The sequence below is a fragment of the Asparagus officinalis genome, chromosome 2, assembly GCF_001876935.1.
Source record: "Asparagus officinalis chromosome 2, Aspof.V1, whole genome shotgun sequence".
In the NCBI taxonomy this organism is placed as follows: Eukaryota; Viridiplantae; Streptophyta; class Magnoliopsida; order Asparagales; family Asparagaceae; genus Asparagus; species Asparagus officinalis.
The window spans coordinates 49,370,465-49,385,058 of NC_033795.1; the positions used below are offsets into that span (position 1 = coordinate 49,370,465).

At 35.8% G+C, this 14,594-nt stretch overlaps 2 protein-coding genes and 1 long non-coding RNA gene across 3 annotated transcripts; all 3 read right to left on the reverse strand.

Annotated features, from left to right (window-relative positions):
• LOC109829523 lies at nucleotides 238–905 on the reverse strand. The gene is made up of 3 exons (XM_020396614.1): nucleotides 632–905; nucleotides 422–555; nucleotides 238–341 (listed from the first exon to the last, which is right to left on the reverse strand). Exons 1-2 carry the CDS (start codon nucleotides 896–898, stop codon nucleotides 460–462), a joined length of 363 nt encoding a protein of 120 aa, XP_020252203.1. The 5' UTR covers nucleotides 899–905; the 3' UTR covers nucleotides 238–341; nucleotides 422–459.
• Nucleotides 1,582–6,127, reverse strand: LOC109829524. Its single transcript, XR_002244057.1, has 4 exons — nucleotides 6,077–6,127; nucleotides 1,925–2,112; nucleotides 1,712–1,816; nucleotides 1,582–1,621 (listed from the first exon to the last, which is right to left on the reverse strand). It is a non-coding gene; the product is annotated as an uncharacterized LOC109829524 (long non-coding RNA).
• LOC109831152 lies at nucleotides 7,268–10,051 on the reverse strand. Its single transcript, XM_020398491.1, has 3 exons — nucleotides 7,911–10,051; nucleotides 7,549–7,812; nucleotides 7,268–7,445 (listed from the first exon to the last, which is right to left on the reverse strand). The coding sequence occupies exons 1-3, from the start codon at nucleotides 10,049–10,051 to the stop codon at nucleotides 7,268–7,270; spliced, it is 2,583 nt and encodes an 860-aa protein (XP_020254080.1).

The following is a 14,594-nucleotide window of genomic DNA, read 5'->3' on the forward strand; positions in this document are numbered from 1 at the left end:
TATCGCTGACGGGAAGCCCGTCAGCGAAAAGTATCAGCAGCAAAAAAAATCTGATGATATATACTCAGTTCCCTGTACATATATATATTCCCTGTACATACAAATCTCCAAACGACATTTCACACGCATTCTAAAACATCTCGCAATGAATACAATCCAAATTTTCCCAATTAAACCTCTCATCCAATCAATTTTCACAAACAATCTAAATATATACATTCACTTTTCACGATAAGTTCCAAATCCACAATAATAATTTTCACAACAAACAATACACACATATCATAAGTTCTAAATCCACAATATACAAACACGAGTATCATAATCTCAACTATAAAGATGTCCACAATATAAAGATGTCCACACTATAAACACGAGATTATGATACAAACACGAGTATCATAATCTCAACTATAAAGATGTCCACAATATACAAACACGAGTTTAGGATATAACTCACTAAGATAGGTCATCCGCCCTATCCATGTCATCGTCCGCGTTGCCACTGGCGGATCCATCCCTACGACTCGTGCTCCCAATAGTATCATCTCCAATCTAGCAACAAAATAATTTAAATTTAGAATCACATAATATTGTGTGTAATCATGTTTTACATGTATAATAACTATACCTGTCTGCTACTCTCTCCACTACCAGTAAATGCCTTTTGAGTGGCCAAGAAGTTCATAATCTGGCTTTGCACCCGAGTAGGAACCCGCCTTCTACAAGATTTCATTATTTGCCTATAAACCATCGCAAAAGTAGCAGTAGGCTGGATCACTCGCATAAGCTCCTCTTGAATATCCTCCCACATCTCCTCGGGAATCTGACCATCTAACATATTCATCACAGAGGAAACAAGCTGCATCGCCTGCTGAGTGCAATCCTCCTGCGGCATGTAAGAGGGCCCCGAGGGCATAGTCGATGGGAAATCGGCGGAGGCTGGAATTGTGTAGACACCCTCTGAGCTCCAACTCCCATCCACCTGGTCCTCCCTTTTTTAGGAAGTCCACAAACTAGATGGCTCACATTATAATTCTGCTCTCTAGTCAGGGGCTCTTGGCTCTGTGCAACAACCTCAGAATATGTGTTTTCCAGAGCTTCCTAGAAGTCAAAAAAATAAATTTAAGAATTGGCCTTTCAAAAATAAAAGATATTTACCTGAACAAGTAAAATAAAAGTACATGTGAAGGGTGTTTTGTGCAACATAAAAGTACATGTGAAGAAGGGTGTTAAGTGCTAATAAATAGTTGAAGGGTGCTTTGGCTTGTAAGGTGATAGGAAAAGTTTTGTCATTAGCAATTCAAAGGTTTTCGAGAATAAAACCAAGTAGATCAATCATGTTATAGTATGTTATTTCTTATGCATTGTTATATCCTAACAAGCAAGCCCCTCATACGAATGGGTCATAATAACTCGGCTAATAAGATGACCAAAAGAAGAGTGCAAACAATAAATTCCCAACATGATAACATGCTAATAAGAGCTAAGATAATTAGTTAACCTGTATTTTCTTGGCCAATTCTAGCTTTTGTTTCTTAGTCTCATCGTCATCGTACCCCTTCTTAAATTTAACCATCGTTCTCCTGTGCAGTTCTGGTAGTGGGATAAAGGGAGCGTTCTGAGATTTAAAAATATATTTATTAGTTTTATTTATCAAATATTCTAAGAAGCGGAGAGAATATACATAGAAGATTAAAAGACTTTATACCGTTGTCCTACAAAATTGATCCTCAATCTGGGCAAATGAAGTAGTCCCCGTATGATGATCATAATCTTTTTTCCATCGATTAAGTTTATTTCTCCTACATTTTTCCTTCAACATGAACAAAGAGAATTTTAGTGCATGGTATAATATACAATGGAATATATCACTAGTTTCAGATAAATAACTTGATGATAATTAACTACTATACATATTTACCTGGTGCTCCTCTTGGCCCCACAATATTATAAGTGCAGCTAAGTGCTCAGGCTCAACCCTCTTATCTCGCTTGTATATCCTCTCCCAGTTGTGAGTGAAACAATCAAAGCATTTCTTCTTTATCTCATGTCTCCACTCCCGAAGAGAATGCTTGAACTTTCCCTGGTATCCAAATAAAAATTCCCACCCTACGGGATTGTCGTCGATGTTGAAATATCTCTAAAAAATAAAATATAGTTAAGCATGGACAATTGACAGAATTAAAAAATAATTGTGCTAAATATAAGAATTTACCCAACAATCTCGATATATACTCTCCAGGACATGAAATGGCTGCTCCCAAGCCTCGTAATAGGGATTCACATTATCACTCCTCCGTATCAAACATCCAAGGTATGAGCTGAAGTTATTAGCCCACTGTCCGGTTGGAATCCCATTATGTCCCCATCTCACAATTGCTCGAAAACCATCCGGTGGTAACTTTTTTTTAAAGTCACTTCCTTGGCGGCCTTTCTTCTGGTAAAGTTTTTCTCCTACAAAAAAGAAAGAATAGATATATCAACACTTTTATTTAATCAACACTTTTATTTAAGCTCTTAGAATTTACTAAAAAAGGAAGAAGAAAAATATTAAGGAAAAGAGAAACCTTAGAATAGCATGTTTATTAGATATTGATACAATTATGGAAACATTCAAATTTCAACATTCTGGAATTGATTATGTTTTTTTATTAATAGACTCGGAATTGATTAAGTTTTTGATCAAACTCACCAAATCTTTGTCTGATTTCATTTTTTGCATCAGATAAAATCTCATCAATCTGTGGGGCCCATTCATCCAATCTTTTTTTCGCAAGCATGTATTTTTCAGTCTGCTTAAGTCTGTACCCCTCTGCACATGCTGGTAAGGGCCCGCGCTCAATCCTAGGAATGTATGCTCAAAGTATAACTGGAGGATCTGCATATAATGGTATGTGAGTCGGCTCTTCCTCACCCTCATCTATAAAAATAAAAGAAATAAATTATCATTGTGCATATATCATGAATAAAAATACGTAAGTTAAACTAAGTTATACCTGACATCTCTCCTGAACTCGGAGGCTCTTCCTCAGTGGATTGGTCTTGACTGGGGTTAGCTTCGAATAACCTCCTGTTAATATTTTTAGACATCTGCAAGTTGAATAAACATACAAATTAATATAACATAGATGCAAATTGGCTTGGTGAAAATAAAAACAATATGTATTGTTGCGTTACTAAATTTTTTATTTCACATCAAGTTTGTAGGGATCTGCAAGCTGAATATACAAAATAAGATATTACATATTTATATCGTCCAAAAGGTAATTGAGATACATTGTAGTGATATTAAAGTTTTTATTATACAATTTGCAAACTAAAAAAAGTTACATGAAGACCCGATTATAAATAATTGTTGTTTAGCTCCTATTAATGTCTATGATAATATTTGAAATGTCTGTCTGAGTTGTTGGAGCATCCGTTTCAAACACTACGTTTTGAGGGTACGAGAATTCATCGATCGCTGTATTTGGCTCATTGAAGTTGTTTATATAGCTCTCGTCATCATCTTCATTAGTGGAAGGTTGAATATAAGCCCTAGAATCCTTGTACAAGACAACCCACTCGTCTTTAACTGTAGGATCTTTCACATAGAAACATTGTCCCACCTGAGATGCAAACATGAATTTTTCATCACTATCAATTTCTTTATCGAGATTGACAATTGTAAATCCAAAGGGATCCTTTTGAGTCTTTGTAAAACACCAACGAATCATGAACATCATGTATTTATGTTCATTTGGACCACCATAGCCGTAGAATATCTCCACCACGTCTTCCAACCGTCCATAATATGTCATATTATTTTCAACTGGATTCTGATCTCTTCTGCTTGAGAAACATTCCCGTGAGTAGGTAGCCATGACACCACTATTCTGGGTGATCTTGGTATCATCAACCTCCATTGTGTGAAATTTATAACTGTTAACACGATACCCACCATATTGAATTACAGCATAGTAAGGCCGCTTTGCGTGAACCTTCACTTCTTCTGATATTTGATTATTAAGGACAAGTTGTTCCTGGATCTAAATATACAAAAATAAGCAAACTATTAAATCAATAATTTCTAAGTTTTTTATCAATAGAATACAAATATCGCTAAATTTAACGATACTTACTTCACTATTCAACCAAGCAGGGAATTCCTTCATATGCCTTTCTTTAATGTCATGTACAGCTGTACTACCGGTAACTTCATTCTTAAGTTTTTCCTGATGTTGCCTATTAATGTGCATAAATTTAATTATTATTGTCAAAATAAAAATTTTGTCAAAATAAAAATTAAAGAGTAAATGGTATTAAAAAGTCTTTTTATATATTTTACCTCCGGTACTCCGAGAAGATTTCAATATTATTTATAACATATGCATGCGCTTGATCTAATAATATGTTAGAATAATTTTTGTTCAGCCCGTGAGGATAGAGAACTGTGTACTCCTTATTATCAACGGGTGCTTGAAGTTCAGTTTGTTCCCCTCTCATATAACGAGAGGCAAATAAGAGACACTCGCTTCTCACGTAACTTTCAGCTATTGAACCTTCTGGGCGAGCTCTGTTACGCAATTGGCGCTTCATTGAACCCAAATATCTAAAAAAGGAATATTAATCAGATATAGATGTAAAGAAATTTCCATTTAATAGATATTTTTATTGATAGGTAACGATTAAATTTTTCTAAATACTAACCTCTCTATTGGATACATCCAACGATAATGGACTGGTCCTGCTATTGCAGCCTCCTCCGCGAGATGATGTGTAAGATGAACCATTATTGTGAAAAAAGATGGAGGAAAGAGCATCTCCATTTCACACATTGTTTCGGAAATATTTTCTCCAAGTTTCTCAAAGTCACGGGCGTCTATAACTTTAGAACAAAGCTTTCTGAAAAATCCACAAAAATCAATAATAACCTTCACTATTTTTTTATTCTGCATAGTACTGCGTAGTGCCACAGGTAGCAATTGATGAAGAAGCACGTGATAATCATGAGTTTTAAGCCCTAATATTTTCCTTTCTTGCACCTGGACATAGTTCGATATGTTTGCGGAGTAACCCTCTGGTAACTTTATTGATTTGAGGACTTGACAAAATGTTTGCATCTCAACTTTCGACATTATAATACGAGACGCAGGCAACTCTAATCGGTCATTTCCAATAATTTTCCGACATTTTTTGGCTGCAGTTCCTCTCTAATGTTCAATGCAGTTAGATCTCGACGAGCTCGTAGATCATCCTTTGATTTATTAGCATCTTGCAACAGTGTGGACAAAAGATTATCACAAATATTTTTTTTTAATGTGCATAACGTCCAAGTTGTGACGTATTTTTAGCTCTTTCCAATAGGGGAGTTGAAAAAAAATGCTGAATTTTATCCATCCTGAAGATAATTTTACGACTTCTGCCCCATCACTCACCACTTGTGCTTGTCTCTTTCGTTTTGGTATCCTTTTGTTAATACGCAAGTTCCTTACTCCAAGTAAATCTTCTTTCGAATAGCGCTTCTTTCCAAACCTGACGGCAGGGAACATCTCAAGCAAATGTACAATCTGATCCCCACGTAATGGACGCGGAGCATCTCTCTTCTCAACAGTATCATCAAAAAACTTGCTCCATTTTTTGGTTCTGTACCTGTGTTTTATGTTCAACCACCTTCTATTAAACCAATAACAAAACTTTCGACTGTGCTGCAGATAAAGACCTTTGAATTCTGGACCACACACTGGACATGCATATGTTCCCTTTGTAGACCAACCTGAAAGATTCGCATAGGCTGGAAAATCATTAATTGTCCATAGTAAAATAGCACGTAGTCTGAAAGACTGCTTTGCATGAGTATCATAAGTCATAACCCCTTCAGTCCAGAGTTGTTTTAACTCATCAATTAGCGGTTCTAAAAACACATCTATGTCATTGCCTGGTGCATGCTTACCCGGTATCAATAATGAAAGTATCATATACGGTTGTTTCATACAAAGCCAAGGTGGTAAGTTGTAAGGCGTTAATACCACAGGCCATGTAGACCAACCAGAACTCATTATCCCAAATGGATTGAATCCGTCGCTAGACAAACCTAGTCTAACATTCCTGCACTCATTCGCAAACCAAGGAAAAGTTCTATCCATATGCTTCCACACCTCTGCATCAGTCGGATGTCTAATTTTACCATCATCAGTACGTTCTTCCATGTGCCACCTCATTTGCTTAGCAGTGTCTTTATTCATATACAACCGTTTTAGCCTTGGTATTAAGGGAAAATGACGCAGGACCTTTGCTGGAATCTTCTTTTGCTTAAGCATAGACCTTGTTGTCCCATGTGTTGAATAATTTTTGCGTTGTACCCACCGTGATACTCCACAAATTGGACACTCCTGAAGATCTTTGTTATCCTTATAGTAGAGGATACAATCATTAGGGCATGCGTCGATTTTATTGTAATCAAGTCCTATAACGGAAACAATCTTCTTTGCGTTATCATAATTTTCTGGTATGCTATCTTTTCCATTTGGAATGACTTTTCTCAGCAACACAAGCAACATATTAAAATATTTATCCGCCATTCCGCTAAGAGACTTTATACGCAAAAGACGCAGCATAAATGATAACCTGGTGAACTCGGTACAACCCTCATACAGATCATTTTCATTGTCGTTAATTAATTTCATTATCTGCGCTAGCTCCTCATGATCAGTCACGCCTCCAGCATTTCCCGACTCGTCAGCATCCTCGGCATCTTCAGATTGATCTATATTAGGAACTGTTAACATATCCGCGAGCATCGTATGTGTATCATCTATTCTCGTATCATCTATTCTCCCACCGGACGTACCGGTATCCGCCATCAGTTCCATTTCTTCAAGGCATCCTTCCCCATGAAACGTCCAATATTTGTACTCCTCATGAAATCCGGATATTAAGTGTTTTTGTAAATCACTTTTATCCACCAACGCCCTATTTTTACACCAACAGCAGGGACAATACACGACATCACTATTTAACTTCCGTGGGTCTGCCAACGCGTATTGTATGAATTGATTTATTCCATCTTTATATCGACTATCCCTCCATCTATCAATACGAGGAATATCGATCCATGATTTGTCCGGAACTATCCTCATATATAGATCTGTATGATATTAAGCATAATTAGATAATGTGAATTTTTATTAGTAACGCATCGTCTTTAAAGGTTGCGTTATCAAATTTTAATTATAATAATCTCGGAGGGAAAATTACCAGAACATAAATTATGTGGGAGTAAAATCTAACGCTCATATTTGAAATAAGACAATTTAACGGCTGTCATAGGAAATGGACCTATCCCATTAGGAATATAGTAGTGTCTACAACTACCTTTATATACTTTAAGCGTATGCCTTTCTTTAATGTCATGTACAGCTGTACTACCGGTAACTTCATTCTTAAGTTTTTCCTGATGTTGCCTATTAATGTGCATAAATTTAATTATTATTGTCAAAATAAAAATTTTGTCAAAATAGAAATTAAAGAGTAAATGGTATTAAAAATTCTTTTTAGATATTTTACCTCCGGTACTCCGAGAAGATTTCAAGATTATTTATAACATATGCATGCGCTTGATCTAATAATATGTTAGAATAATTTTTGTTCAGCCCGTGAGGATAGAGAACTGTGTACTCCTTATTATCAACGGGTGCTTGAAGTTCAGTTTGTTCCCCTCTCATATAACGAGAGGCAAATAAGAGACACTCGCTTCTCACGTAACTTTCAGCTATTGAACCTTCTGGGCGAGCTCTGTTACGCAATTGACGCTTCATTGAACCCAAATATCTAAAAAAGGAATATTAATCAGATATAGATGTAAAGAAATTTACATTTAATAGATATAAATATTGATAGGTAACGATTAAATTTTTCTAAATACTAACCTCTCTATTGGATACATCCAACGATAATGGACTGGTCCTGCTATTGCAGCCTCCTCCGCGAGATGATGTGTAAGATGAACCATTATTGTGAAAAAAGATGGAGGAAAGAGCATCTCCATTTCACACATTGTTTCAGAAATATTTTCTCCAAGTTTCTCAAAGTCACGGGCGTCTATAACTTTAGAACAAAGCTTTCTGAAAAATCCACAAAAATCAATAATAACCTTCACTGTTTTTTTATCCTGCATAGTACTGCGTAGTGCCACAGGTAGCAATTGATGAAGAAGCACGTGATAATCATGAGTTTTAAGCCCTAATATTTTCCTTTCTTGCACCTGGACATAGTTCGATATGTTTGAGGAGTAACCCTCTGGTAACTTTATTGATTTGAGGACTTGACAAAATGTTTGCATCTCAACTTTCGACATTGTAATACGAGACGCGGACAACTCTAATCGGTTATTTCTGACAATTTTTGGCTGCAGTTCCTCTCTAATGTTCAATGCAGTTAGATCTCGACGAGCTCGTAGATCATCCTTTGATTTATTAGCATCTTGCAACAGTGTGGACAAAAGATTATCACAAATATTTTTTTCAATGTGCATAACGTCCAAGTTGTGACGTATTTTTAGCTCTTTCCAATAGGGGAGTTGAAAAAAAATGCTGAATTTTGTCCATCCTGAAGGTAATTTTACGACTTCAGCCCCATCACTCACCACTTGTGCTTGTCTCTTTCGTTTTGGTATCCTTTTGTTAATACGCAAGTTCCTTACTCCAAGTAAATCTTCTTTCGAATAGCGCTTCTTTCCAAACCTGACGGCAGGGAACATCTCAAGCAAATGTACAATCTGATCCCCACGTAATGGATGCGGAGCATCTCTCTTCTCAACAGTATCATCAAAAAACTTGCTCCATTTTTTGGTCCTGTACCTGTGTTTTATGTTCAACCACCTTCTATTAAACCAATAACAAAACTTTCGACTGTGCTGCAGATAAAGACCTTTGAATTCTGGACCACACACTGGACATGCATATGTTCCCTTTGTAGACCAACCTGAAAGATTCGCATAGGCTGGAAAATCATTAATTGTCCATAGTAAAATAGCACGTAGTCTGAAAGACTGCTTTGCATGAGTATCATAAGTCATAACCCCTTCAGTCCAGAGTTGTTTTAACTCATCAATTAGCGGTTCTAAAAACACATCTATGTCATTACCTGGTGCATGCTTGCCTGGTATCAATAATGAAAGTATCACATACGGTTGTTTTATGCAAAGCCAAGGTGGTAAGTTGTAAGGCGTTAATACCACAGGCCATGTAGACCAACCAGAACTCATTATCCCAAATGGATTGAATCCGTCGCTAGACAAACCTAGTCTAACATTCTTGCACTCATTCGCAAACCAAGGAAAAGTTCTATCCATATGCTTCCACGCCTCTGCATCAGCCGGATGTCTGATTTTACCATCATCAGTACGTTCTTCCATGTGCCACCTCATTTGCTTAGCACTGTCTTTATTCATATACAACCTTTTTAGCCTTGGTATTAAGGGAAAATGATGCAGGACCTTTGCTGGAATCTTCTTTTGCTTAAGCATAGACCTTGTTGTCCCATGTGTTGAATAATTTTTGCGTTGTACCCACCATGATACTCCACAAATTGGACACTCCTGAAGATCTTTGTTATCCTTATAGTAGAGGATACAATCATTAGGGCATGCGTCGATTTTATTGTAATCAAGTCCTATAACGGAAACAATCTTCTTTGCGTTATCATAATTTTCTGGTATGCTATCTTTTCCATTTGGAATGACTTTTCTCAGCAACACAATCAACATATTAAAATATTTATCCGCCATTCTGCTAAGAGACTTTATACGCAAAAGACGCATCATAAATGATAACCTGGTGAACTCGGTACAACCCTCATACAGATCATTTTCATTGTCGTCAATTAATTTCATTATCTGCGCTAGCTCCTCATGATCAGTCACGCCTCCAGCATTTCCCGACTCGTCAGCATCCTCGGCATCTTCAGATTGATCTATATTAGGAACTGTTAACATATCCACGAGCATCGTATGTGTATCATCTATTCTCGTATCATCTATTCTCCCACCGGACGTACCGGTATCCGCCATCAGTTCCATTTCTTCAAGGCATCCTTCCCCATGAAACGTCCAATATTTGTACTCCTCATGAAATCCGGATATTAAGTGTTTTTGTAAATCACTTTTATCCACCAACGCCCTATTTTTACACCAACAGCAGGGACAATACACGACATCACTATTTAACTTCTGTGGGTCGCGTATAGTATGAATTGATTTATTCCATCTTTATATCGACTATCCCTCCATCTATCAATACGAGGAATATCGATCCATGATTTGTCGGGAACTATCCTCATCTGTATGATATTAAGCATAATTAGGTAATGTGAATTTTTATTAGTAACGCATCAAATTAAAGATTGCGTGATATTAACTTTCTTCACGACATCAAGGAAATTTTAATTATAATAATCTCGGAGGGAAAATTACCAGAACATAAATTATGTGGGAGTAAAATCTAACGCTCATATTTTCAATAAGAGACTTTAACGGCTGTCATAGGAAATGGACCTATCCCATTAGGAATATAGTAGTGTTTACAACTACCTTTATATACTTTAAGCGTTTTTATTTCTTAAAAATTTCGGCAGCACCTACCCGCTGTTCTTCGAGTACACTGTGCGGATGTTATAATGCGTATCAATCATCGATAATATATCGATTATAGATCGAAATGCAAAACAACATGCGCTTATTGTACACGGAGAACAATGCGGTACGTGTTACCGAAATTTTGTAGGAATAAAAATGCGTAAAGTATACAAAGATAGACGATACACTACTATATTCCTAACCTGTACGAGCAGGGGAATCCTCCCCGGACAGATCTAATAATTATTGCATGTAGAGCATACTCCTAACATAAATCACGTTATTCTCTTTAGATGTAAAAAGTATTTTCACATTCAACTAGAATTGCATGAGTTTATATCAGAAGAGATTCACATCCAACAATATTAGACGGGAAACTAGGGGTAACGACTTCTGATAACCCCCCTTAATTTTCAAAATATCAGAAAACCTAATTTTGAACTGAAGAATCAAAAAAGGACAAGAAATTACCGCTTGGATCTCTTGCACTACAATCCAAGAAAACGTAAGACCCGCTTGGATCTCCTGCACTGCAATTGCAAGAATTCAAATATCAGATCAGAAACAACAAAACCTAAAATTACAACAAAATAATTTAAAAAAATCACTGACAGAGAGGTTTCTGCGCCCTATTATCACATGAATATCAAAAACTTTGGAAGATTAGGACCATTACTAAGAGTGCACTAGCTTGTGATGGAAGTATCCGTATTGCTAAGGCTAAATACCATAAACCCTCCTTTAACTTTGGACAACTATCAAGAAACCCCCCTTATATTTCAAAATATAAGAAAACCTCCTTAAGTTTAAGTGTTATTGGAAAACCCTCCTTTAGTTGTAGAACTCATAATCAAATCTAACAATCATAAGTTGAGGGAGAAGTATAAGTATTTACAAGGTTAATATCTGAAAATAAACTTGAGATGTACACCCACATAAATATTAATGGTTCTATAAGTATTTACAAGGTTAATATCTGAAAATAAACTTGAGATGTACACCCACATAAATATTAATGGTTCTCCCTTATATTTCACATAGCTAGTGGTGGCTCTTTTTTTTTCCCTTTTTTTTTGAATACGTAGTGGAAGATAAATGCTTACATAATAACACAAGTGTATACATAGAGGTATGCGAAACCGATTTTTTTATTAAATTGGGAACCCATATTCTCAAAATCCATGTTCTAAGGAGAGTTATAAAATCTTGTAAATTGTTTATTGTGTATATATATGCTTAACTAAACAGCGAGAAGATTATCTAGTAGTGTAGCCCCTGGGGAGCCGTAATGGCGCATTAGAACTTCTCTTCATTACAAATGATAAGATAGTTCAAGAGCAGGAGTGCACGGTAGTGTAAACAAGATTTAGTTTTGTTATTATTGTTACAGATAGACCCCTGGATTATTGTATCATTATTATTGGCTAATTTGTTGTATACATATAAGATTTATGTTTAATTTGTTGTATACATATAAGATGTATGAATCAGGCTCAAACTTAATCAACTCCGAAGAATCTACATATATCAAACATGATGTTTGCGTTTTAATGTCAAACTGATTAGGCAGATATCAACTCTTAATAAGTAAATAACGTCTAAAATATCCAATAAGCTTTTTCTGACATGATTGGCAAAAAAGTTCAGAAACAAAAGATAAAGGAATATAATCAATAAGATAATGACCTTAATCAAATTGTATACGATAAGGATCTCTTCGGCCTTTTTCTTTACTTTCAGTCCTTCGAATCTTGGCTAATGGGACTCTCACCACCTTGCTTCCTATATATCCGAGCAGCTAATACATTAAAATCCCACCACTCTCTCTCTCTCTCTCTCTCTCTCTCTCTCTCTCTCTCTCCCTGATCGTTCTTCTTGGTCATCTAAACATCGATGGGACATGAGGAATCCACCACCATCAAGCCCATGAACGTCTGCAAGAAGCTGTTCAATGCGTTCAATATTAAAGATAAGTTTTCTAGAGTTGGATCCAAGTCTGAAGCAGCACAAAGTGCAGAACAAGAGACAGACATAGTTATTATTCACGTCAACGATGCTCTAATAGAAAAGACCACACCATCATCAGTCAGGGAAGAAAAGGATATCGACTACATGGTTGAGGACTTCATCTATCGTACAAAGGATAAGTTTATTGATTCGTAATATAAACGAAAATATTGTAGTTTCAGTTCATGTTGGTTTCGAATCATGTAATGTTTAATAGATACCCTGTGTATGACACTTGTATGGATGTATGTACGTTGTTTGCTATTACATGAATGCAATCTACACATATTATTGGTTGTATCTTTTCACACTTTAACTTCTGAAAATATAATTCTTTGTTATTGTTAGTGTGAGTGCTTTAATACAATGAGAAGGTGCATGTCCAAATTAATTTGTTCAGTTACAGCCTTGGAGAATACAATGGAAATTCAACCCCGAATGTTAGTTTTAATATTGAAGGAGACAGAAATTCTGAGACGTGAAACACTTTCCTTAAAGAAATATTTGCCCCCACTTGATATTCAAAGTTGCTTCGGGCTAATGTAAATTTTCTTCTCAGGATACAACAGAAAATGAAAATTCCAGTAAGCAAATCTGGAATTTTCCTTAATTCGTTGTGAAACAAGTTTGTAATATTGCAGAAGTTTTTGATAGAAACGATTCAGAGAAAGAATTATTTTGATATCTGAAAATATAAACTATTTATAGATTTTGAAAAGGTGCTTCCAACAGTCACAACTTTTCAAAACACCCCTTAGAACAAACAGCCACTTTTCAACAGTTGGATAAACCAGCCACTTTTCAACAGTCTTGTCTTTTCATAAAATTTAAAATAATATTAAAAATAAAATATATCCAATATATAATTATATATATAAAAAATAGAACATTTAAGCGGTAGCGTCTAATAATCGCGCATTATTCGCGCACGCGGGTTTAGAAGCCTATACTTTGATCCATTATTCAAAGCCCACTAAGCATTCAATGCTTTTAAACCTCTAAAACAATGCTCAAAATTCCAATGTGGGACTATCTTGTTTTTTACAAACAAATACTAAACAAATACTAACACCGAAAACTAGGAAAATGCAATGGTCATTTTCATAAACTTATACGGATACAGAATAAAGATCCAAACCCAAGAGAGTCATTTCGATATTAGTCCCTCAAATCTTTCATATTTTGAGGTTACCCCCAAATCATTGAAATTGCTATTATGTTCCCAAGATCATCTTTATTAGTGCATACTCTAATGAGAACTAAAAGACTATAAACACTCCATAAGGTGCCACATCAGCTTTTCATTCACAAATCTTTTTCCTACGTTCACCTACATCTTAATTTTACATTAAACATTTAGATTAAGTCTAACCCGTTAATCTCACAAAAAGATTCATCTTGTAGGCAATGCATCGTCACAATTCATGTAAATATTGTTGTGTATTTCAAAATACACAAAGATAAATGTTTGGTGTTCCCTAAAAAAATGTTTGGTGTTCCCTATGCGTGTCAACCTTTGGTGTTCTCAATATTTTCAATTTTTGGTGTTTCCAGTGTTTCTATCTTTGGCGTTCACAACACGGTTTAACCTTTGGTGTTTTCTATGTAGTATAACCTTTGGTATTCCACCATGGTTCATCTATAAATAGAGACTTGATCTCTTTAGTTGAAATACTAAAATCACTCAAAATACTTTCTGTACTCTATCTTCCTTCCTGTCAGAGAGATATTTGATGTTCTTTGTAGAACAGGTTATTAGAGTGCACCTTAACCTGTTGTCTGTCGTTAAATCCTGTGAGGAAAGACATCATTGTAGCCTTTTACACCGAGAAGGGGTAAAATCTTTTCTTAAGGACAGTGATTACACGTCTCGGCAGTTCGTACACTTTGTGCCTTGTTCCGGCCATAAGCAATTTATTCAACAATCTTAAGAAAAGATTTGTCCAATGGATGGATCAGAAGATGGTGTCAA